At 44.7% G+C, this 27,026-nt stretch overlaps 2 protein-coding genes across 2 annotated transcripts in view; both read left to right on the forward strand.

Moving 5' to 3' along the window:
- Window positions 1–11,010, forward strand: part of tnr (tenascin R (restrictin, janusin)) — a gene marked incomplete at both ends in the record, with an annotated part of 50,110 nt that extends 39,100 nt beyond the window's left edge. Inside the window, 4 exons of the mRNA XM_084481517.1 lie at window positions 2,605–2,701; window positions 8,392–8,553; window positions 9,199–9,362; window positions 10,891–11,010. Coding sequence (XP_084337643.1) covers window positions 2,605–2,701; window positions 8,392–8,553; window positions 9,199–9,362; window positions 10,891–11,010 — 543 coding nt within the window. The remainder of the gene's footprint in view (window positions 1–2,604; window positions 2,702–8,391; window positions 8,554–9,198; window positions 9,363–10,890) is intronic.
- Window positions 11,011–20,277: 9,267 nt separating this feature from the next.
- Window positions 20,278–26,843, forward strand: kiaa0040 (KIAA0040 ortholog). Its single transcript, XM_084480555.1, has 2 exons — window positions 20,278–20,463; window positions 23,771–26,843. Exon 2 carries the CDS (start codon window positions 24,385–24,387, stop codon window positions 24,736–24,738), a length of 354 nt encoding a protein of 117 aa, XP_084336681.1. The 5' UTR covers window positions 20,278–20,463; window positions 23,771–24,384; the 3' UTR covers window positions 24,739–26,843.
- The last annotated feature ends 183 nt before the right edge of the window (window positions 26,844–27,026 follow it).

A 27,026-nucleotide genomic window follows, 5' to 3' on the forward strand; every position in this document is an offset into this window, starting at 1 on the left:
ATTTCAAATTAAATGGTCAAATATATACTGTTACAAATATAATTTAATTTACTAAAAAATGCATTAGAACACGTCCATCTCGAAGATGGTTATCGCAGGTCGACTGACTCAATTTCCTTCTCATACTCTCCCGTAGTGTCACAGTTCACAGTGCACAGTGCATTTGCCTGTTGAAGCTCAGCATCCATCCACTAGCTGCATAGAACAGCTTTTTTTTGTGCGTCGAAAGTCGACGGTCATTGGATAATGCTGCGATTATGTCCCTCCCAAGGACGCTCAGCGTCTCTGGGGGTGAATGGAGGAGTGCGCTGGCCTGGACGCTGGGCTTCTGCGTGATGATTGGAGGGTCTGCGAAAGAGTTTCCATTATCTCTTTTTAGTCCTCAGTCCCAAAAGAGAAACTGCAACCTATTTCTTGATATTTGCTTGGCAACATTGCTAGACATTTTCATTGTACATTTCATACACTTATACACACATTTCCTTGTTCGAGTTTAAAGGTCCCATCGCATGAAAATTTCACTTTATGAGGTTTTCTAACATTAAGTTGAGTTCCCCTAGCCTCCCTATGGTCCCCCAGTAGCTAAAAATTGCATTAGGTGTAAACCGAGAAGTAGGTATCTTGCTCCTCCTTTGAAAAAAGAATAGCTGAAACGCTTCGATTTGCGAGCTGGCCCCATATGACGTCATATGGGGCCATGTTACCTCCCCTTTCTCAGCTTGGCCCACCCAGAGAATTTGGCCTGCCAATGAGACAATGAGCTAGGACCGTGCAAGCGCCACATGTGTGTGTGTGAATACACACACTGTAACGCAAGTGTTCTTTGTTATTTGGATAACCGTTCTGCTGTTGGTGTTATGGCACATAACACGCAACACAATAACGCAAGCTTGCATAAAGCTCCCATTTGGTGAAAAGACTAGACTGCGTCGGGTTGGTTGAGAAGGAATTGGGAACCGCGACATGGAGGAGAAAAGGATTGTTGCCCAGGATTGTCCGTCGGAGCCCCGGTGGCGGGCAGCGTTCAGCGGGCAGCGGGGCTCCGACGGACCACTGCCGCGGTAGAGGGCAGTGGGCAGCGGGGCTGGGCGGGCAGCCCCGGTGGCGGGCAGTGTTCAGCGGGCAGCGGGGCTCCGACGGGAGACAACCCCGGGCAACGTTCAGCGGGCAGCGGGGCTCCGACGGACAATCCTGGGCAACAATCCTTTTCTCCTCCATGTCCCGGTTCCCACTTCCTTCTCAACCAACCCGACAGACAACCCCGGGCAACAATCGCGGGCAACAATCCCTTTCTCCTCCATTTCACGGTTCAGTCTGTACTTAATATTGACGTGGAAGTGGAAGAACCAGAGGCGTCTGAGAACCCGACGCAGTCGTTTGAGATTCATGATATCATCCGGAGGCGCAAACAGCTTTTGACCATGATAATATATATTCTATTATATAGATATCTAAATAAAATATGATATTATTTAGATATAGAGCTCCAGGACTCCCGTCGGAGCACCCGGAGTGTTCAGTGTTCCACTGTAAACACTAGCGCATGGTACCATGGCTGCAAGCTGCTCAGGGCCACACCCCCACCCTCCACCTTGACCCACCTCTAAAAACGGCACGTTTGTGGAGAGCTCATTGTGGGACTGGCTCATAGTGGCTGTAACTCTGCACCAAGGCAGAATTTCTTGAACATCTTCAAGTACTGTATTAGGGGCCCACTAACACCTATATTAAAGCATCCATAAAATAGCATGCCATGGGACCTTTAATATGGTTTTGGTAGTTGGCCATCACTTTGATTCAGGAAGCCTGAGGTCTGAACTTCAAGTCCTGTATTCAGATCAGGTCTTGGGTGACAGGGGGAAAGCTGTGTGATTTCTTGGTACATTTCTTGGTACCTTAAATACATGGAGTTGGACAGTGCAATGCCTCAGCTTTACAAACTGTTCCCATTAGTGGCAACAATTGGACCTACATCTGCAGGTGTAGAAAGGAGCTTCTCTCTTTTAAAGTGGCTAGTGGCCAAGGCCGTTTAAGCAGCCTGCTGGCCATTGAGAGGACACTGTTCAATACACTGAAAAAGAAAGCTAGTTGGTATGACAGGGTCACAGAGCATTTCCTTGAAAAGTAACAGAGAGCAGAATTTACAATTTATATGATGTAGGCCGAAAATGAGCTACCCCTCTTTGAAAGACCACCAGCCTGCTTCATTAAGGGTGTGAATGAAGAGCTTATTAACAGTAGTGTGTGTGAGAGAGCGAGAGAGGGAGAGAGAGAGGGAGAGAGAGAGAGAGAGGAAGAGTGGGAGAAAGAGGGAGTAAAGGAGAGCAAGATAATGGAGATTGGGAAATTGGGAAATGGAGAGACTGTGAGCAGGTGAATAAGGGAGGAGATGGAGTTTCCGAATCATGCAGAGAGAGGGAGAGGGAGAGAGAGAGGGAGGGAGAGAGAGAGGGAGAGGGAGAGGGAGATAGAGAGAGAGAGAAAGAGTGAGAGCTGTTGCCTACATTAAACATTCAGTGACTACGAAGGGCACATGTCACCAAAGCAAAGGCTCGGCTCTGAGAGACGCGACCCTGGTGACCTTTGACCCCCTGACCCTCCCAGGTGTTCCAGCGGCGCCAGAACGGCCTGACAGACTTCTCCAGGAAGTGGAGCGACTACAGGGTGGGTTTTGGGAACCTGGAGGACGAATTCTGGCTGGGTAAGATTCACGCACACACACACACACACACACACACACACCTACAGGCACACCAACGCACACATACACTCACACTCAATCACACACACACAAACACACAATCGCTTCGATCCTTAAGCACGGTTTTAAACGGATTTACCCGAGCGGGAGGAAGCGGTGGTTGACTTGAGGCGTGAGGGTCTGTGAGTTTATCTCCCAGTTGGGCGCCAGGAAGCTCAGCTTAGCTGCATACTCTCCCCTCTTCCTTGGGGACAGGATTCTCAGTGTCACGCTGAATATTTTCTCATGCCACTCCACCGGCGGTTGGATCCACAGAGAGAGAGTGAGAGAGAGAGAGAGAGAGAGAGAGAGAGAGAGCGAGAGAGAGAGAGAACTAAAGGCAGTGAAAGACAGCCTGGCATTGTTGACACCATAGATAGCAGTAGATACTGCCCCACTATTAGGATGGAGACTGTGCGTCAGACTTTTAGCCCTCCCTTAGACGGTCTGGTCTGTCAATCAAGCTAGACAGTCCGTCTTGTGTTTTGATGGATGAGATGAGACAGACAATCAGGCATAATATGATGGGGACGGGGGGCTGTTTACCCTGTGGATATTTGTTATTTATTGATGTCTTTTTGATTTATTCATACTTCTAACACACACAAACAAACAAGCAAACACATTAAGACAACAAACAAACGAGGGATACGACAGATAACACGACAAAGGAAAAGAAATCCCCATCATCCAAAAATGAATGCGATATGCATATCAAACTTATTTACTGAGCTTTATCCCACGCTGTAATGAGCTGCACACAGTCTAAAGGCACACATGTCGCCATATGGTGCGCCTTAAATATCCCAGGTGGTAAGATGATTGCTGTTGCGACTGCACTTAGGATCAAAAGGAAAAAGGAAAAGAAATAATTGCATCCCCATCAAAGGGAATGGCAGTCTAATTAAAAAAGAAAGTTGCAAAAATAAAGCACAACTTATCTTGTTTACGGTGTACAAGAGTGCTGACACACGACACTCTCAATTCAATCAATTATCTTATCACGTTTAATTCCTTCCTCGTTTTCATCTGTGTGTGTGTGTGTGTGTGTGTGTGTGTGTGTGTATGTGTGTGCTTGGACTTTGTCACTCTAGTGCATGAAGAGAGAGATGTAAATGGTTTTCTCCCAGGATAGTGGTAGTGGTAGTTTTTCTCAAAGACACGCCAAACGTCATTGCCCATAGATGTGTACATGTGTGAGTCAGTCCTGTCCTCCCACCCAGTATAAAACTCTATATGTTCCTGTTGGCTTCTTAAGAGTGGTCTTGGGTCTGTGAAGATCTATTGCTACGAGTGTGTTGTTGTTTTGATGGTTTTTTTATTGCTCATTTAATCTTTCAGCCCTTGACTGCCTCTCTTTCTCGCTCGCGCACCACTCACACACACACGGACACACATTCACACACTCACACCCACACAACCACACACACACACACACACACCCACCAACAGTACTTCAGAGAGCTCATCTCTCTCTGAAGCAACGTGTGTAATTGTTTTCATCGCGTTTGAGATAAAACTACTTCTGTGCCTTTTCCGTGAACTGCTTAATAATATTTCTTTCGGCACATTCTCATTACCAAAAGTTAATCTTATTCATTATAAAACCCGATGCACAGATGAGCATGGACTCTTCAAAGACTTGCTGTTTTTGTGTGTGATGTTATTGTTTTGGATGTGGTTGATTAAAAGGCAGTATTTAATTAACATTTAATTGCATTAATCCCGACCTGCAGGGCCGAGCTGTTGTTTTCTTTTTCCACTTTTAGTTAATGAAGGGAATCAAAGAAAAAGTGTTGTCCTTATCACTAACCAATATCAGAAGAGACCCGACACACTCTCATCCTTTGTAAGGAAACAAAACACATTACTCATTGCAATGCAGTGGAGTCATTTACTGGTGGTGGTGGTGTCATTTGCAGTGGAGTCATTTACTGGTGGTGCGGATACAACTTGAGATAAGCAGAACTGGGAACGCGCTACAATAAGGCTACATTAATGAACCATTGATTACATTAGTTAGTACAGTAATAAGCATTAACTAACTAGCATTGACTAACCCTGATGCTAATGCTACACAATAATGCTTACAACTGCAGTACTGAAGTAACTGTCAACCAATGGTTGATGAACGTACCCTAATTGTCACGTGTTACAACAAAGCTTTAGAGCTGCTGCTCTCGTCTGGAGAGCAGGGGTAAACCCAAATGCGGCAGGTTGTGTTGGTTCTGTGTTTTAGTCTCATAAACAAGGCTACGGCTCCCCCCTCTCTGTTGTCACTTCGCCGAGCCAAGCATACACAAGGCAAGTGTTTACAAGTCTGGCGGTTGGAAATACCTAAACAACGATGAATACTCAGACACAGGCAAGGCAGGTACAAACTCCTGCTGTGTTACAGAAGTTAGACGTCGCATTTTTATTTTTTCGAAGACCCTGATATAGCCATGTACTTGGCCTCCGTCAGACTTGTGCCGGCACAAAACAATGTCGCCTGAGACCTTGAGCTGTTATTTCATTATCAACACCGCCGCCCGCCCCGCCTCCCCCCCCTTCCCCTTGCCCTGCCTGTGTCTCTACATTATGATGTAGGTCTCTCCAGGAGAATATACGCGCCACTGGGCAGAGCACACAGTACATTACAGCACTGACCTGCTTTACACCCGCATCAGCTGAATCAGCGATAATCTGTTGCTACATCCTCTCCTCTCCACCACCCCCACCTCCCCGCCCCCCACACTTCATCACTTATCCTTTTATTTACTGTACTCCTGTCCTCCTCTCCGACCACGGGACACAGTACATTATGTCACTCCGGGCCGTGGTGCACCCAGCCTGTATACGCTACGCTACACCACAGTGCACTATGCTCTACCCACCCTGCGCTGGCCCCCCGGCCCTCTTCCAACATGACCCACCTCTCCCTGCATTAGAGCAGCGAGGTCCAGCTCTGCCTCTGTGTTTATAAGCAGGGCACATCGCCTCTGTTGATCTAGTATAGAAGCAGTCCGTGTTGCTGCAGTGGGCGGTGACAGCGTTGGGACGTTTTGAGTCGGGTTATTTCCCTGCGGAGGCTGGCTGGATATTAGATATGAAAACAACTTTTTTAAATGAGTTAAAGATTAGAATATAGATGGATAAACGGCATTTACAATGATGAATCCACGTATAAAATCTGTATATATATTTTCAAACACATTTAAACAATATTATGAAACAGTCTCATCGCCTACCATTGTGACTGCTGTGTCGGTTTGGTTGATTTGAATGACGGTGCGCTCACTTCCTCAAGAGCTGGTCCAGGGGCCACTTCCAGTACGCGGGCCCCTCCGAGGCGTGCCGCCCTTTGACCCCCGACAAGGGGGTCCGACACTTGGATCACGACAACAAGAGCCGCGGGGGGGCGCCCGGGTCGTCACAACGTCAGGGTTAAGTGATGACTTTAAGTATCAGCCCGCGCCCCCCCCACGGCCCCTCAGAGTGCAATCACGCGCTCGCCGTCGAGACAGCGCACAATAACATTCTGCGCAACAGTGCGGCGACCTTAAACCCTGTCGTAAAAATAATCCACTCCCGATGAAGAGTGGGGGCATTTAATTGCCTGCCGCGCTAAAGGATATGCAAATTGGGGCTTTCATTATTATCTGTTAGCGTTTTTGGAAATTGACGTTTTTTATTGTCACCCACGGGCAATCAATTCAGGCCATTTACCGATCATAACCCGCTCCACGCAGAACACAATGTTCGTTTGATGAGGTAATCATTTAGAGAGGCTGATGCGCGGTGTGCAATATGGGGTCGTTATGCCACTTAATCGGCTGGCCTTAATGCTTTAATTCCCCCCGTGTTTAGCCGTGAGCCACGGGGAAAAGGCCTGTAATTAAATGTTAAGGCACTGTATCGTTGTTGTGCTACGACTACTGCGGCGCATCCCACTTAGCTGTGTTCCTTATTCCTAAAACGATGCGATGAGTGCTCTCGACACCGGTGCGCTACACGGCGCGCTAATGCCACATGGTGATATGACGGTGTTAGCACGCTGCTATTGCTATTTAACATGGTGATATGACGGTGTTAGCACGCTGCTATTGCTACTTAACCTGGTGATATGACGGTGTTAGCACGCTGCTATTGCTACTTAACCTGGTGATATGACGGTGTTAGCACGCTGCTATTGCTACTTAACCTGGTGATATGACGGTGTTAGCATGCTGCTATTGCTACTTAACCTGGTGATATGACGGTGTTAGCATGCTGCTATTGCTACTTAACCTGGTGATATGATGGTGTTAGCATGCTGCTATAACTACCTGGTGATATGATGGTGTTAGCATGCAGCTAGTCTTGCTAAGCACCCGGTGGACATATATATATATATGAGGATATGATGGTGTACGCATGCTGCTAGTCTCGCTAGCCAGCCTGTGGCACAGTGTCATGTGTGCGTTTCTGTTCATTTTCTCTGCCACGACACAGGGCTGTGGTCACTTCGATTTTCATCTCGTCCTTGCGCCACATCCCGTTTCCTCTCGCTGACCTAAACTTTACAGTTTGCTTCATCAGCAGCCACGGGCTTTCCCGCCGGTCTCCACACGACCGTGTAGCCGTTCGCCCAGACTCCGCATCAGCATGTGAGGCTCCCGCTTGATGTCGGAGCGGGGAAACATCTCTATCCAATCGGATTACTGGTGTTCCTAAACTGATAATGAAGTCGCGGGCCCCTGTCTTTCAGGGCTGTTTGCGTGCGGCAGACCTTATCGGCGGCAGACCTGTCTGTCAGACTTCAAATACACTGAGTGTCTGCCCGCCAGGAGATAGGAGCGCGCCCAGCACAACTGAAGACCGCCGCACAAAGGTGGACAGACGCCGACCCAATAGGAAGGCATAGGGGGACTGGAGCCCACCAATCTTGATCGTCCCCCCGTTCTCCTATGCATATGATTAGCATCCTTTAGAGAAGCCATCTGGCAAAGATGTGCCGTGTTTATTGAAAGTCTAATTAAAAAAAAAGGGAAAGATAATCACTAGGGCCATAGCGGCTTAAGTATCGCCACCGCGAGATACTCTAGCCAGGTAATAGCAAATCAGGCCTTAAGTAATAGCTTTAGCTCTTCGTTTAGCCTGCTGCAGAAATTTGATTTGAGACCCGAATGCTCTCTAGTACCCCCTCCCTCCCCCCCTCCCTCCCCCTCGAACCGCATGTTTTCTGCCTAGAAAATGTTAGTATGCTCTATGCAAGTCGAGCAATGTGTTTCCCTACAGGTTCCGGACAACATCAGTCAGTAAACATTGAATACAAATGCACCCGGGCCGTATACACTGACACTGGCTCCAGTCCCCCCTCCCCCGTGACGAATGGGCTTCGGTGGGCGCAGGGTTCTTTCCCTGTGGCCTCTGGATTTATGTATGGATCATGAATACAAAAACAGGTCACCGTCGCCAAAGAAAATGACAAAAATAAATAGTATGCACACGCACCCTGATGGATTATCTCAAATGTCATCAGAAAATCTGCATAAGTCGACGCTGGAAGATGTAAACATGGTGAGGTGGTGGGCTGTTCAATTTCACATGGATTGAAACACGTTCTTTCTCTCGCCCTTCCTCCCTCTCCTACCTTCCTCCCTTCCTTCCCTTATCTCCTCGCGCCTCAGGACTGGACAACATCCAGAAGATGGCCGCCCAGGGTCGCTATGAGCTGAGGATCGACATGAAGGACGGGCAGGAGTCGGTCTACGCCAACTACGACAAGTTCTCCCTGGGAGACGCCAAGAACCTGTACAAGCTCAGGATAGGAGAGTACAACGGCACCGCTGGTAGGTCGATGCGGCCGGCGGGGGCGGGACGTACACGTTTGACAACTGCCTGTAATTGGCTCTTTTGAATGTCATCTTAATAGCTCTTTCACATCCAAACACGAAAACGATGGCAGTCACGATTCTCCTTTGCGACTGATGTTGAAGGCTTACTTTTATCTCAAACTCGTGGGGCAGGCGAATGTACACGGTGAATTAATATAAAATGAACTGGTATTTCCTTCCGATAGTTCTTCAGTGTTTACTTCCATCCAGTTCTTTTCAATAATCTTCCCACCATTCGATTATCCTGTCACGAGCTCCTGGCCCCTTCATGCTTTCATCCCCCTCCCCCCCCCCCCCCCCGCTCCCCTCAGCCAACGAAACGTCTGCCTGTCAGCAAAACCAAGACCCAGAATTACCTGTCATCCCTTCATGTTTACAATTATCATATTGTCCCTCTGTCGCTGTGTGTGTGCGTGTGTGTGTGTGTGTGTGTGTGTGCTCATGTGTGTGTGCATGTGCATGTGTGTGCGTGTGCACACCCTCCCTGTCTCCTTTTTCTATATTTATTTTACTCACTCTGTCCCTCTCTCTCCTCGTTGGAGATGCATATCTGACATGATGACCCAGGTGTGACTGACAGTCCCCTGTATCCAATCACAGGCGATTCCCTGATCTACCACCAAGGCCGCCCCTTCTCCACCAAGGACCGGGACAACGACATCGCCGTCACCAACTGCGCGCTCTCATACAAAGGAGCCTGGTGGTACAAGAACTGCCACCGGGCCAACCTCAACGGCAAATACGGAGAGTCCAGGCACAGTCAGGTCAGTTCAATTCATTTATTTTATCAGCCAGAGAGAGGCAGGCGGGAAGACCCAGGCAGGAAGACAGACAGGCCGCCAGACGTCTGGCTGTCCATTAGAGGCGGCCAGGGAACGGACTGCGGTTGCTCGTGTCTGCCCCCCCCCCCCCACCGTTTTGACAGATGCTTAACTTAACAAGGTGTCAGTCAGGTGACAATAGGCTGGCCCTGGAGGAGGAGGGGGAGGAGGAAGGGAGAGGGAGGGAAAGGAGGGGGGGGGAAGGGAGGAGGGGGGAGAGGAAGGGGGAGCGAGGGAAAGGAGGGGGGAGGATGAGGAACGAAGGGGGGATGGAGGGGGAGGGAGGGGGTAGAAGGGGTAAGAGGGGGGAGGAGGGGGAGAGGGGGTTCTGTTAATGAGTGGCGTTCCGTGGACGTTAAGCAAATTTAGCAAATTCATGTCAACAGGTTTTTTTCTAAGTCAACCTTGGGAGAAAAAAAAGTTGTTTTTGTAGAAAGATTATATCCCATGTCATGCAACATCTATCAGGGATCGATTAGTTTTTATTCTGACTGAATACGGATGAGCCACAGAAAGGAGTGAGTGACTTTCAGACCTGAATACATAAAGACAAGAGGACTTTGTGTGACTAAATTGTTTATCACGATCTGTGAAACATAACCGTGTGAGATTTGTGAGATGAAATATGAAGCCAACGCAACCTTCATAAAATATACATCAATACATATTCTTCTTATTCTTAATCATCTCATAACAAAGTAACACGTCTATTCCACCGAATAGACTTTTGTTGAATATTCCTAATTAACGGTCTTGTTTATTGCTCAACGAACACGGAGAGGCCGGGCATGAGGCCAGGCAGGTCTGAAGATAGAACTCTGAACTCAAAGCTCTCTGGGCCCTTCTTCTCAAACTGAATAAGTCCTCTCCCCGGCGGTTCACCCCAGTTCCCCCTGTGATGTTATGCATGTATGTGAAATAAAAGGGAGAGAGAGTGTGTGTGTGTGTGTTGTGTGTGTGGCGCTTTGATTAGAGTGCGGTACAAAGACCATGTTATATCGCACAGACACCATTCCCCCTCCACCTCCCCCGCTCTCTCTCTCTCTCTCTCTCTCTCTCTCTCTGTCTCTCTCTCTCTCTCTCTGTCGTTTGATGACATGAAACAAAACAGACCAGACCACCGCAAAGAAGAGCAGCGTAGAGTTGTGCGTAGCAGAGAGCCACACAGTGGCCTCACAGCAGTGGTAAGTTTTTAGGGTGAACATGAAACGCGGCATCCCTTTATTCTGGGTCATGCCGTGTGTTAAGTGCTTTTTGTTTTACTCTCACCATGGCGAGTCCGTCTGAAACCGAAAACATATGAGATATGAAAGATGAAAGATATGAGATATGAAAATTCATTTCATGGCCATCTGTTCCACAAATATAGATCTAGAAACTAGGAAACCTGGCGGTCGGTAGGGGGCCGTTTTATATAGAGCTTCGAGCGCCACACATCCTCAACCCGTATCTGCCATGTCTCCCACTACAGGGCATCAACTGGTTCAACTGGAAGGGCCACGAGTTCTCCATCCCCTTCGTGGAGATGAAGATGAGGCCGTATAACTACCGGAGCATCAGCGGAAAGAGGAGGAGGTCCGCCCCCTTATAAACACCCCCCCACCCCCAAAACCCTCGCTCTCTCTCTCCCCCTCTCTCCCCCGTTCTCCCCCTCTCTCGCCCTCTCTCTCTCCCCCTCTCTCGCTCTAAGACAGACCTGAATAAACAGAGTTTGTTCGAATGTCTGTAGCCCTCTCTTTCTCTCTCTCTCTCTCTCTCTCTCTCTCTCTCTCTCTCTCTCTCTCTCTCTCTCTAAGGCAGACCTGGATAGACAGAGTTTGTTTGAATGTCTGTAGCACCGATTCGACGGCATCGCTTAGTACACCGGGGGTATCGTTGTTATCGCTCTGTGTTGATGTGGCCTACAGGACGCTGCTGCGTACGCTAGATGGCATACATAAGAAAAGCATTCCAAGACGCGGTTCTAAATACGGGGTGCCAAACAAACGCAGGTTCTTGAGAACGAGAATCGAACCAGCAGCATGTGTGCGTGTGTGTGTGTGTGTGTGTGTGAAGATTTTTACCGGAACGCCAAGCCGCACCCCCCATCCTCCTCCGAAGAAGAATAGCGACTACCTGAAGAAGGAAAACCCGAGCCAAACTCTGTGTATCTAAGTCCACTCTCTTTCCAACCTCTGCTTCTTAGCTGTCCTTTCCCCCTCCCCCCCCTCCCCCACCCTGCTGTACTTGGAAGCCACATAAGAAGGCGCTGTATATAAGTTATTACGATCAATTTCAACGACAATGAGTCGCTTTGCTGTAAAGAGAAGGGGGGGAGCCCAGGCCCCCTTTTCCTCGGGATAGGAGGGGTAACGATGCTCGGTGTGGTCCCCCCTAGAGCTCCTGAGTAGGATAGCATTAACAACAACAACAACAATAACAACAACAAACAAAAACGAAAAAATACTTTTGACAAATTGTATGCCCTTAAAAATAACTTTAAGATATCTATATTTTTATACCTGATATTGTGAAAGAGGTCCATTCATGTCATATTATGATTTGTGTTTTTATCAAGCCCGCTGTTAATGTCAACGTCCTCGATAATAGACATAATGACAAGGTGCACAGTAGATTAACCAGGAGGTAATACGCATGGCAACTTACCAGAGAAGATTCAGCTTTTACAAAGGTACACCGAAAATGCACCAGCAGTACGTTTGGTACTATTCGAGTTCATTCGAAAGACGTCAGCGTGGGTTAATTCACTCGAGAAAAATAAAAACAGCCATCAATCAATTAAATCTTTATCCGTTTATTTTGTTGCTAGCGTTTAAAAAAAACATCATTTACAACGGTTTCGACACTCTGTGAGGCACTTGTGAGTGGGGAATTAATTTAGTTTCATAAGAAATATGTCTATGATATTGGTTGTTCACTGTTTTTTCATACAAACGAGCAAGACAAACATACTTTGCATGCTTGTCTTGATTTGAATTTAAATCTGGTTCAGGGATATTAACTGGTGATATTAATACACCCAATGTTCCCATTTTCCCAAACGTGGATGTTGCTGGCAGGGATGGTGATGATGCATTCAACCCACTGATAATCCTCCCATAGTAACAATACCTATAGTAATAATACCTATAGAATATATACGTACCAACAAGCTTTTGTGTCCCTGTTCAGTCCATATAAAGAGCACCGTGAGCACTGAGCACCAGTTGTCGTCATGTGCATCAGGTTCTATCTCGTGCCATCTCTTATTAGTTAGCATTTTCCTTGATACGTTCCAATTCAGGACAGGAATTCATGAGCTGTGCCACAAACAAACACACACACACACACACACACACATACACAGGTCCGTATAGTCTCAATATAACATCCATGGTTGACAGGCACAGCAACCAGATGACTGCATTCATCAGTCCAGGCAGCCTTTCATCCAGCTATGCTGCTGTATGAGTGTAAGAATCTGTAGACCAAAAAGTTATACCAATTATAATGCCTTAAGGAAAATGTATTAAAACAGACTATATGTTGAAAATTCCTTGCAGCTGAAACATCACATTAGTTCATCCTAGAAGTGGCACCATAACTGACCATCCCTGAAAGCAATATCTTGCCTGCTTTTGATTTTTTAATTGGATTTCTGGTTCTAAAATGTATTTATTATTTTGAAAAACCAAAATGTGCATATTTAAATAACTATGTTTGAACCGATTGAAACAGCACAGAAGGGTTGTGTCATGTTACTTTGTATATTTTAGTTTGTTTCCTTTACTGCTAGGCTTGAATCAACGATAATGAGCCCTTCTATATACTTCCAGTTCTGATTTAGGGATAGCGTTGAAGAAAATGTTTCTGTTTCTGTGCTGCCCGTTTCTAGACTAGTCACTAAGATGCCCTCTGACTCATTTCCCAATGTAACCTTTGTATTTTTAATTCATGTTAGCTACAACTAACCCATTGAAACCCACATTCTCATAGACGGTGTCATAGACACAAGTTTTTTGTTTTCATCATAGCGTTGAGTTTTGTCCTACATGTCCAAGTATAAGTTTCTTGTGAAATGATTTTGAGGGGAGGGATACTTGAGGATACATTATATTTCCTTTTCAAGCACCAAACATGTTAGGAAATTTTGGTAGAGATAGAAGAAAGGGGAATAGATCAAGAAAGAACAAAATCTAAAAATGTAAATCATTTCAAAGTTAACTTGGCCCTTGCACATCAAATGAATCAGTTGAGTTCCACTTGCAGGTTCACTCTGATCTATGTACTATAAATCCAGAGATTATTTGTGTTAGAACAAGTTGTGTGTTTTACTTTACTAACTATGTAGATTTATTTAGCCTCAGTGCTTTATTTCTCAAGGGTTAAAGGTTTGAAGACGAGGAACAGAATGTACCGTATTGTGTAATGACAAGAGAGGACACTTCAATGCATTTCAAAAAAGCTATCTTTGAAGTTGTTCTACCCATTGTGTGAGGAGAATGTGCAAGCAGACTTTCACAATACACACTGAAAAATGTCTTTGTTAGTGTTTAGTTGTATTCATGCTATTTATTCAAACCATTCTTTTAACTTTTCTTGTAGATTCACATTGTTACAATTCAAACAGTACATATGTTCTTGGTTTTAAATTGCTATTTAATACACTTTATTGTAATACCCGATTCCCAATCATTTATTGGGACATTCCAGTCAACCTAATCAAATTGGTATGATTATTTATTTCCATTGAGAGACAGGCCATATAGACTCCCTTTCACTATGTTTTTTCTGTGATGCAAATAAAAGAGTGAAAGAGAAGGAATGATTGTGAAATGAAAACATGTAATGTAAAGCTATAGACCGGGCCAATTAAAAGTAAAGGGTAGGATGAGTAACACAATTTCCAATCTCCTCCTCTATTGAGTCTGAAACACTAACTTTAACATGTATTTTCTGTTGAAACTTTGATTTTACTTGCAAAATGGCATTGTATTTTTGATTATTTATTGTATTGATATTTATTTAAAAACTGTATGGACTACTTGCATTACATGCTACATTGTAAAAATAAGAATAATGCCAGTCCATTCTGCCATTGGGTCCTTTAATCGAATGATGGACAAACTGTCTTTCTTACATAGCAAAGATGTGTAAGAAGTATTTCTCATATACGCCACAAAACTTCATTCATCTTAGAAGTGTCATTGCAGAAAAAGCGTGATTTTGACTGTTGAAAAGCTATTGGCAAGCTATATATGCTGAATTGACTTTCTGTTGGATAATGTTTGCTAGTACCATACAAGTTAGCTCTAGTTTGACTTAAACATGTATTATATAGTTCCTTTTTTAATACATTTTCTACATATTAATAAAATATTGAAAGGTTGGTGTTGTCTTTTGTAATATTTGGTTCTTGGTTGGTTATGTTATGATTTTGAGAACGAGCAATGGGGAAAGAGAAAATCTAAAAGATAGAGAAAAAGATGGAGAGAATAGTAAAAGAACGATAAAGAGTTAAAATATAGAGAACCAGAAAAAACATATATACTATATAGAAAAGATGGAGGGAACGTGGAAATCGAGAGAAAAATTAAGAAATAGAAAGAGAAAATAAAAAGAAGAGAAAAAAGAAATACGTCAGATCTGGAGACCGAGGTCAGGGTTTCTGAAAAAGACCCCCGGGTGACTTTTAAAACTAGAGTAGTGTGTGTGTGTGTGGCAGTGGGACAGGTCCATAGACTGTAACTGGGTCGGCACGCAGTCCCACAAGTGACACAAGAGACACATGGCAGCTATTAAACGCTAAAGTATAGAGCTGGAAGCTAACATAACCGTGTTATAAAGTAAATTATCTGCATAAATGGCAGCTATTCGCTTAATATTAAGTTGGTTTGGCCATATTAAGTACAATAGGAAGGTGAAATAATGATCTAACTCACCGTCTTTACAGTAACTTTGCCCCCTGATTCATGATCCCTGATTGTTGCTCACTGTAACCAACGTCTCAACCTTATTTAATTAGAACGTTTTTGATTAAAGCAAAAAGGGTCATGAAAGTTCTTTCCTGTCTTAATTAATGAAAAGGCCAAATATGCCTTATATGACTATGACTAGACATGCCCTTATACTACATGGACCCTTTCTTTCTAAAACACAATGCCTAATACACGCCTACGTTTAGTTAACTACACTTCACAAAATTCAAGCTTTTATTCCCTTAGGGGTACATCTTTGTCTTACCTGTATAATAATAATCTTAAAGTCATAAAAGGTTTTGGGTTGGTCAGGCTGCCAAAGTTATCCAAAGTGAGCTGTGGTCAAAGGTGTTTCCTTTACATGTAGTGGTACAGAATGTCCTGTATAAACATGATGCCAGAGGTCTCACTGATCACAAACACAAATGCAACAATCAATATCACCAGTATCTTTACAAACAGCCGGAAAATAACCGAACAGTGTTTAGTAATATTAGTTCATTAATACATTAGTGAGAAAAGAACGGTCCCTTGGGGAAAGCTCCACCAACAGTGACAGGGAAACATCACTGGAAGCAACACTCACTATTCAATTATTCTAATCCACTTCTACTACTTATCGCACTACTTTGAACCCATTTTACACTGCAGCACTCACCGCATTGTTCTGCAGGAAATGCAATTCTTAACCGATCCGAAGTGCTAAACCAATTTGAAATGTTCAAATGAACCGACTCTCTCTCTCTCTCTCTCTCTCTCTCTCTCTCTCTCTCTCTCTCTCTCTCTCTTTCTCTCTCTCTCTCCCTCTCGCCCTCTCTCCCTCCCTCTCTACCTCGCCTTTCTCTCCCTCGTCTCTCTCCCTCCCATACTCATGCACATCTCTGTCACTCTCTCAAGCCCTCATCGCGTGCACTCCTCCCCCCCAACCTCCCCCCATCTCCCCCCTCTGTCTGCCAGCTGTTGAACAAAGCGCTGATGGCGCTGGAGGTGCCTCAACGACGAGAGGAGGAGCCATGGTGCTATCCCCTCCCCTCCCAGGTTCTCCCGTGTAGCCACCAGCATCCCGTGTGCATCTCGCTGCGCTCAGGAGGCTAACCAGCCCTGGCAGGGGGATGAATGGAGAGGGAGGAGACACAGGCATCTTCCATCATACTAGAAGCTCCTATTCTCTGTGATGGCCATACCAGCGCCTAATTGGGAGAGGGAATGGGGGAGGGAGGGGGGGGGGGCGGGTTGATGTACAGTAAATGGCTCGATTTTCCTGAGGCATTTCTGTAGTTGTATGGTTGCTGTTGTTGTTGTTGTTGTTGTTGTTGTTGTTGTTGTTGCTCAAAGGCCTCTGTGTTGGAATAAAGGGCTGCAGTGCTGAGAGTAGCAGAAGCCCGGGTAGAGAAGGATTTAGAGACCTAACCAGTACCTGATCTCTAAATCCTTCTCTACCCGGGCTTCTGCTGCTCTCAGCACCGATTACGTTTATTTGGTCCTGTTTCAACTCTTAAAGACAGGTGGCAGAATTGCGATAGCCCCTGATTGTATCACTGCTGCTCATATGTAGAACGAGAAGCCTGTGTGGCGGTCGGGTGCGCGTGCGTGCGTGCGTGTGTCGTCGTAATGCCAGCTAGACATACTACTGTTGCCAAGAGTTTTTAACCAATGTATGCTCTTGGTTTCTCTTCCTCTTTTTCTTATCTTTGAGCCTGCTGTCTACTAATGTCACACGTCTGGCCAGTCAACCTCAGACACTTTTTTTTCACACGCTTTCCTCATTCCAAGTTCCTCAAGAAGTCAGTCTTACTAATTGTGATACTAATTCATACTTAAGACCTAACTGTTTATTTTCTCCCGGGCTTCCCCAGACTACATAACAAGATATGTAAAATAACATATTTAAAGGTTTTACACTCATAAACTCATCAATTGTGTTGGAGGATTCAGGGAACAGAAAATGTGCATTAATATGTGCATGTATTGTATTTAATGTATATCTGAAAAAACTATATTTACAAGCTGAATGTCTAAATACTGTATATGCACACTGTTTCTGATAAAGAAGTGAGACATGGCAACATTAATTTGAAGGCACATGTTTGTTGTCTTGTTCTTAAGCCAATGTCAAACGTTGTACAACTTGAAGTGTGTGTGCTCTTTTAACCAGGCTAAAAAGCAATGCAGTGCGTTGTATAACTTCAACTTTATCGTCTGTTTCCATGGGCACTGTACCACAGTGGGCGTTTTACGTGAACATAAGCATGGTTTCCCACAAGGCCGCCTGTCCCTGTTCGGTACTTGGAAACACCTAAAAAGCCAAGATAAATATAGAAAACCCCAGAGATATTAACATGAGCCTTGGTTTGGGGGGAATTCCTTTTTCTTTCCCTATAAGTCAACATGGCCCCTTATTTAATTAATTCAGGGCTGATTATGAAAGAATAAATCATGCATTACCTTTTAACAAGGTAAAAAAACCTCACTTTTTAAAAAAAACAAGCCCACTAACTTAGTTATTCATGTTACACGCACTGCAAGTACCGCTTCTAAGCACTCTCTGTTTACATCTGAGGCAACGGCTGTTGAATAATGTTGAGTTGTTTTCTTTTAAGAGAGAAGAGAGAAATTCCTTATATAGACGAATTATGCATTTCTCAATCTCAATTGCTTTCTCCCTTGATCAAACACACACACAGACACACACACATACACACATTGGCCCACTATAGGAAAACAATTTTCCCACATACACACAAACACACACACACACACACACACACACTTTACTCTCACAGACTGCACTGTGGTGCACTTTCATAGAGTTTATGAGTGTGAGTGCTAATGAAAAGTGAATTAAGTGGTTGCTATTTTGGAAAACTGACAAGTGGCCAGAAATAGACTTGAATATAAGCAGTACCTCAGAGGAAACCTAGCTTGTGACTCATTTGTGTAATATGTCTGGGCCCCGCTCTGTGAAAACAGATGGACACACTCACACACATACAAAGAACAGAGAGAGCAATAGCTGCTGTGTGTGTGCGTGCGTGCGTGCGTGCGTGCGTGCGTGCGTGCGTGCGTGCGTGCGTGTGTGTGTGTGTGTGCATTTCTCTTTGTGTGTATGTTTGATAGAGTGAGCGAGGGAGGAGTGTGTCTGCCAAGTTTCCAGCCCAGCCAGTTACAGTTATTACATGATTCTATGTAATGCCTTTCTGCACGGCAGTCTTTCTACAAGGCCATACATAACAGGGCTATTCACTTAAAGACCCAGCTCTCCACCTCTCCACCTCCTGGTAAATGAGCCAGTGTGAAAAGTCAATGTTGCCTTCTTAAAACCAAGTTAGTAAAATGAGAATACGATTCCTCTAAACAAAACAAATGAGGCACAGGGGGAATGCATCTATCTGTTTGTATTTGTATGTGTGCGTGCCTGTCATGTTTATATGTGTGTGTGTGTGTGTGTGTGTGTGTGTGCGTGTGAGTGTGAGTGTGTGTACTTGTGTTTGTGCCAGGTTGTTTGTTTGTGAGTTTCAAACACACCTGCATACTGTGTGAAGCTTATCTCATTTATCTTGATAGAAAGTTTCCTTGCAGGGTTCATAAATGACAGCCCATGTGCAGCGTCGTTAGGCAGATGTTTGATCACATCATGTCTGTGTTCCTGTATTTTGTTCAGAGTGTGGTACTGTTGGGAATTTTGCTAAAACATCTATTCCACTTAATGGGACCAGTTTGTATTCCAAGAGTTATTTGTAAGAGTTAATAACACATGTTTCAATGGTTTACAACCCGTGCGTAAGCCACGACACAAGTTAGCTTGAAGGTGCGTGACATTTGCCGAAGTGCATGCAATTTAAATAGTTAATATTGCCCTTTACTTATTATGTATGCACATTGAATGTATAGCATACCCGTATATGAGGAAAAATAGCTGCAGGCTAATTCATGGGTCAATTCTCTTCCCACAGTTTATGCACATACAGTAATTCCTGTCTGTGTGTGTCTGTGTGTGCTAATTGTGTGGGTCATATGACCCTTCTTGCTGAAATATCTAATTGTAGGCTCTGCAGCTAATCACACCCACGCACACACACACACACACACACACACACACACACACACACATACACACACACACATGCGCACGTGCACGTAGCCAAGCACACCCGCACAGGCACAGGCATGCAAGCACACCCACACACATACATAAAAACTCCAATTTATTATGGGTGGAGTCACATTGTTTCATGAAGTCTCACACAGCAACCACACAATTACTAAATTGGGCCAACAATTTACAATTGGGAAATTGTAAATGAGTGTATATCGGGGAGAGTAGGCCTACATAAGATTTTTGATTAAAAAAATCTAACATTAAGAGCTTAAGGTCTCTCTTCCTCTCTCACCCTGGGCCTGACACCATCAGTGGTTGTGAATGCAAGGTAACCGCAAGAATGTGGAGTGAGTGTGCGTCACGCAGGAGTGCACAAGCACAGACAGAGGGCCCATTCTTACACAGGGGTGGGCAGGGTGCAGTGACTCGGGCACAGAGTGAGAGAGAGGGGAGAGAGAGGGAGATAAAGAGAGACAGAGAGAGAAAGAGAGAGAGAGCGGGAGGGTGGGGGATGTAGAAAGAGGGAGGGGGGAATGAAGAGAGGGAGAGAAGGAGGGGGGAGAGAGGGAGGGGGAAGAGAGAGAGAGAGAGGGAGAGAGGGAGTGGGGAAGAGAGAGAGAGAGAGAGAGAGAAAGAGAAAGGGGAAGTTAGAAAAAGAGATAGGGAGGGAGGCGAAAGAGGGAGGGGGGAAAGAGAGGGGGAGGGAAAGGGTGAAAGAGAGGGAGGAGGGGGGGGGGAGAGCAAGAGGGGGTGACTAATAGACAGAGGGAGAGAGAGAAAGAGAGAGAGAGAGAGGTTTTTCGAAACAAGGTCAGAGGAACAGAAGAGGAACAAAGAGTGAGGAGTTGTGTTGATGTGTGACCGACTGAAGAGGGAAGGAGCAAATAAGGAAACACATGACAGAAGACAGATGTCAGAGAGCAAGGGAGAGAGCCGAGCGCGTACGACAAGTGGCGGCGCTGACCTGCCGCTTTGAACATGCCTCGGGGTAAGGTGCTCGCTTTAACGCGAAACTAAATACTTTCTCTTTTTTTTCACAGCCTCCAGGCCATCGTTAGGGACAGGATGTTTGGTTGTTGTTGTTGTCGTGGTTGTTGTTGAGCCGCTCTGGATGTATGACGCTTTTGCTGAAATGGTAACATGGAGTAGAGCTGCTCCTGATTGGAAAGTAAAGGGGTTCCAATCGATTAGCGGCGGACAAGTCCATCAAGTCAGGGGCATTTTAAGCAAACGGTTAAATTACTATTGAAGATTGTTTTTTAACTGGAATTTGCTTCTTCTTGGCGTATCAGCTATATACTGCGGCTGAAATGGAAAAGTATTTGTTATGCAATTGATAAATGTACCCATGGTCAGGGATGACTCACTGTAGTAGTGCTGAGTACAGCAGAAATGTGTACAGTTCATCCATGAGTAACACTTACAAAATGTGGGTTATTCATGGATGTGTACAGTTCATCCATGAATAACACTTACAAAATGTGTGTTCAGAACGACCAGCTAGCTAAATGTGTCAGCGTGAACTAGAAAACCCAAAAGACAGTGCATTACTTCTCAACATGTTATCACTGGAAAGTAGAGCATGATAATACATGGAAACAAGAACTTGCTGATAACCAAGGGAAAAACCAGAAGACATCAAATCAATCAATGAATTTCGTTCAGTGACTGTACATGTCCCATAAACCTCAGAAAGGGGATCTCGGGTCGATGGTGTGCTTAAGGCAGGACATTAAAGATTTCTGCTCGCCTTCTGTCACAGATCTGTCCCTTAGCCTTCAAACAATGTCTTCCAGGTTGCATATGTTCTCTTTCAGAACAGACCCAGCGGGGGCTAACCCAGTGCAACCATAATATTTCTCCCTACCCCATCCTGGCTTTGTGTGTCCCAGAAACGTCCCTTTTCCTGTGTACACTGGGATCCATGGCCACTCAACGTCAAGAGAGAGTACCTCATCGAGTTGATGTTCCCACTGCAGAATATTTTGTCTGTGTGTGTGTGTGTGTGTGTGGGGGGGGGTGAAGGGAATTCTTCAGTTTTTGACCTTTTCTCCTCGGCTAAAAAGCACTAGAGTTCTATTGGTCAATCGGTGGAGTTGGATCCACACATGCACTGTGGAAACACATTAATGTGTTTTTGAGTGTGGGCCTACTTTCCCTAATGAAGAGGCAGTGTTTTATGTAGTGCACATCAGCAGTTACAGCGTGGATATGTCCCACTGGTGTCTTTGCTTTATAAATACACTCTGTGATGAGAGAGAGAGAGAGAGAGAGAGAGAGAGAGAGAGAGAGAGAGAGAGAGAGAGAGAGAGAGAGAGAGAGAGAGAGAGAGAGTAGGTAGAATAGAGAGATAATTGACTCAGCAATCCTGCTACCTCGCACTAACACGCCAAACACTGCCCAGAATAGAAGCCAAGTTTTGCTGTAAGACACATACATAAAGTATCATAATGTCAGCTTTGTGCTTAGCTAACCATTATGGAAGGCAGAATCACAGGTATAAACACCTGACTGAATGAAAAACCATTTAGGGCCTGTGCATTGTGAAGACAGTAATTTGTATTATATTCAGATATATCCATTATATTGTTGAGATAATAACCTAATTTGAGAGGTGTGTTGTTGCGACGCCCTGATATTTTTCAAGATGACGGTCATTATTTGTGACACAGTTGTTCCCATAACACTGTGACACAATCGGCCCTTCCATGTTAAAATGATTTATCCATCATGTTGTCTCATATCTATTGTGAGCTGGTCACTCATCTGTTTGTATTCTGTGTGGTGATGATGTTAGCTGGGACCATGGTGGGGACAGGGACAATGTGGCCTGGCCAAAGCATTGCCGAATAATAACCCACTCTTTCCACATGACCCAATTACACAGAGGATATATGGTTGTTGTGATATGACACAATAGCCTTTAATACATTACTCAACAGATACAGACAAACCGCGGGCATGACTCAGGCTATTTGAGTGGATCAGCTAAACACCATGATGCTCATAAAGAACGGCACAATACGATGACCACTAAGCTGTGTTCCAGTACAGTCTCTGTGGTCTTTGTATGTTCCTTATCAACAACTGAAATATGGTAAACAGAAAAGAGTAGGCCTGCATTGTACAACATTTACATTTACATTTAGGGCATTACGCAGACGCTTTTATCCAAAGCGACTTACGATAAGTACACATTTGTATTTTCTATTGTTTTCAAGCAGCGTGTATGTTTTCTTCTGAAGGCTTATGCATGCTGATGTGTCCCACGTGCAGAAACACTTAATGTAAGGGGGTTTCCTGTCAGGCAAATGAGCAAGAGGACATGACACCGGGGCAGGAAGTCAGATCTCACTGATCTCAAGCCATGCAACCACACATATTTGTGCATTTTACTTGCAGGTGCATCTGCCTTGCTCACAGTGGAGGTTAACGGAATGGGTGATTATTATATCATTATTCATAATAGCATATCTTCTTCTCCTGCATCTAAATCACATATTATAAGACAACATTGGCCTGTCACTAGTGAGGACTACCGCATGATGATATCGTTTTGCTGGAAAAAAAACAAAAAACAAGGCCACTTATTTTATTCTCACTCTCTCTCTCTCTTCATTATACATGTCATCTTCAAAGTGAAACGTAAGTCAAGGATTCTTCAAAAAAAATTACAAGTTGAGAGTTCTCATATGTAGGCAGCTGAAAATGAAACGCTCAGCCACTTATAAGAAACTTGACCAGGTCCTGTCCATCAAAGTGTTCCCATTGGGAACCATTAGCTCGCTATATTCAGATGAGGTCCTGACAGCCACTCTCTCTCTCTCTATATATGGAGGCCATTCTCAGCAGGGCTCTTAGAAAGATTTGTTATCGCTCTGTTTCAATTCTTCTTCATCTCTCTCCCTCTCTCTCTCTCTCTCTCTCTTTGACTCTCAATAGCTCTTCCTTTTCTCTCTCACTCTGACATTCACTATAGCTCTCTCACCCTCCCGCTCTCTCAATCTTCCTCTCAGCGTTTCAGGCTTTTACAATAGGGCAGGCATACATCATGGAAGGACGATTGTAGAGGTTAATGTAACAGTTTAAAGATATTTTAAGCTCCGGAGATGTCCACTCTTGTTATATGTATCTGAGCGTATATACACGTGGTGTCATTGCACGCACATATTCTACATACTTCTCCTCCTCCTTCTACTTAACACATTGGACTGCCGATGGGCTGCTGTCCACTGGTGATGGAATGTGTGTGTGAGATTAAAAGTCACCTCTCTATTGTGTGTTTACATCCACAGGAACATTCCCACTTCCTTCCCAGCAGCGTGCTTCTCCCAGCAGCCGGAATTGAATGGGAGCGAGAGGAGAGGGGGGCCGGAGAACGAGGAGGCCGTGAGGTCAGGGGTCAACACCAGAGGAGGAGCCGCAGGGATGCAGCGATCACAGACAACCTCGGATTGAGTCGAAGCCATAGCACCGTTCATTCGGGATTTCAAATATTCCCATCTCAGACTCGTATGAGAGAGGAAAGCTTCAGGAGGCTTTATTCATGATACCAAGCCTTTTCCGAAACCCCGACCGCTTCCGAGCCCAGGAAGATATTCACCGCCACCTTTCCCGGATACGATACTGCAGATTTGAGATACAATATTTATACACTGTGCCTACCAATGTCACGTTGCCGAAGTCACCCGAGTATATGTCCGCCATTTTGTACTTGAAATGCCTCAAATGGCTTTAACTTTCATCATCATTGCTGTTGCATTCCTCTTTTGACATTCTTGTCACCCAAATGACCCAATAAAAGATTCAACCGAAGCTGGTGGAGTCCCCCAGCCGGGCTTTTATCAAACACGATCCCAACCGGCATCTCGGGAGTACAAACAAAAACAAAACAAAAACAAAAACAAAGATGGCGGATAAAAAGGGCAGCGTGCTGGACTTCTTCAACCAGCTGTGGAGCTTCGCCGCGGACAAACACAACCAGGGGGTGTACAACACGGTGTGCCTGGCCGTCCTGCTGGCCCTCCCGCTGCTGGTCCTGCTCACCTCGCTGCTGGTGTGCTGCCACTACTGCTGCGGCGGCGCCGCTGGCTGCTGCTGCTGCTGCTGCCGCCACCGCAGGGACAAGGAGAGCGTGACCGCAAGGTCGGACACAAAGAAGAAGAAGAAGAAGAAGAGGAACGGGGGGGACACGGAGGACTTGTGGATCTCCGTGAAGACGGGACAGATGACGCCCGACCGTATCGCCATGGCGATGGTCTAGTAGGGACGAAGCTGTTGTGATTTTTTATTTTTTTTTGTTTGGTCGCTAAGCACAGGACGTCGTTGGGGATCACATGCCCGGGCTACATGATAGGAGGCATTGAATGTTGAAAAAAAAAAAACGAAAGCCATACCTTGTGAATGAAAATATGTGAACAAGAACAAACCTGAGTTAAAGAGCTAAAGTCAGCACAGGACTATGAAAAGACTGTGTCTGTATTATTATTTGTTTTGGTTATTATGCGGGTTTCCAGATCATGTTTACAATGTGGTACTTTTCTGAGGCAATATGGTTCACAGAGGCACACAGTGTGAATCGAGAGATGAATTGGGTGTTTAACAGTTTAAAAATGATGCCTAGGGCCTGTCTGCTTAAAACCAGGCACATTGGAATGTGTGTGTACTGTGTGTGATCGAGTGTGTTCCTGACAAAAAAACTAAAACATTGGTGTAGAAGTGACCTTTTATGGTCATTGGCTCTCACCATGGAGCTTAGTTAAAGGACTGCTCAATATAGCTGCCATGTTTATGATGCCTGCCAAGCCATCCATTTCTTAAAAAGTTTAGCCTATTGCACTTCGAGAAATATCTGTCTGTCCGGCACCGTTTTAAAGGGTTGTTTTTTATCCTGCTCTCGCTGTAAGTCCTCAACCTGAGTGATTCCTTGTTGAAAAGTTCATCATCCTTAGTCCGCTTAAATAACCACCTGTCCAGGTGATTGAATCGTAGATTTCAAAGCGTCTCTCCTGACTTCACTAAAACATTTGGTTGCATTTAGCTCACGCTAAATTGAGCTCACTTTAAACGCCACTTAAACAATAGCAAACGGCAAGTTAACTACAGCAGTAGCACTTCTAAGGTCTTTGTGATAGGACTTCGCTCAAGCTCTGTTCTGACCGTCGCGCATTGATTCTGAAATACAGCTGATTAACTGGTAGTGTTAGTGTTCGTGGTCAAAGGCACTCGGACAGAGTGCATTCAGCAAGTAGCCAGTGGATTTGACATGTTATATTGCTTACGGATGTTTTAGTGAAGCAATGGGAGACGTTTACGATGGTTTAATCGACCAGACCGTTAATGTCCTTTAATGGTGACTTGTGAGAAGCACTTTTTATGAGGTCCTTGAAGGTCAAATCAAATGATAGCGTATTGAGAGGTATATGGATTAGATGTGTAATATATATTTTTATATTATAAACTATGAGAGAAGATTGAAACACTGTGATGTTTAAATTCTCCAGACTTCAGGGCTCTTTAGAAATCTCTTAGATCGCTGCTTTGAACTTTAATTTAAGTATCTTCTGATCCTCCTTTTAGCAATATACTATGCCATGATACTTTACTTTACTTTTTTTGTTTATTACTACACACACTTCAATGTGTAGGTTTTATTAAATTCAGTAGGTATATTCCACACACCCTCGTAATGGACCCCATGTGATATTTGAATAGTAACGTTAGGTATAAGTATTTTGTTGAAAATGGTTTCCAGTGTCAGTATTATATTCTCATGTTTGAACAAACACACATTTTCCGGAGCTTCCTTTTTGGAACTTTTGTAAAAATGACGATTTCCTCCATACACCTATTTTGGTAAAAAACAAACAAAAAAAAAACACAAGTTCTGTTTCACATAGGCTATGATTCGCTGTATGCTACGCATTTCACAAGCTAAAGTCATCAGGTCGGAAAGCCTTTTCTCTTGTTTCTCTCTCTCTCTCTCTCTTCCCTTCCTTGTGTTTTCTGCCCGTCAGTTTGCGCTGAACACAGCAGCACTGGGAGCTCAGGGGAGGATTTGCAATCTGTTTAAACAGTGAATCTGCCATCTCAGATCTCGCATCTCAAGCGAGCTTCCCCGGCAAAGCTTCCCTCGTTCCACGGCCAATTATGCATGGCAGTGTGTATTTAGGATGTTGCTTTGTACGCCGTTGTTGTTACACTGTTGAAAAATGCTGAATTCCACATATTATAATTTGTGCTGATTACACGTGTTGGCTCCAATGCATGCACCATTTATTTTGGCTTATCAAGACACGCGGAAAGTTACAATCCACCGCAACATGGCGGAAGATTCAAAGTGGAGGAATAAAGTATTTTTTTCAAGCACTGCAGATTTTTTTTTCCCCATGACCTATAGGCCTATAAGTGTAGGTTAATGTATCGTTTCTGATATTAACTTCATGGATTTAAAACACAACTTGCACAGACTATTTTGTAGTGCTTGGGCATTCTGGTGACTTCCAAGACGGCATATTTGTAATGTATGACAACATACAAGACAAGCCTATT

This window comes from Micromesistius poutassou (genome assembly GCF_964030765.1).
Source record: "Micromesistius poutassou genome assembly, chromosome: 16".
NCBI classification, from domain to species: domain Eukaryota; kingdom Metazoa; phylum Chordata; class Actinopteri; order Gadiformes; family Gadidae; genus Micromesistius; species Micromesistius poutassou.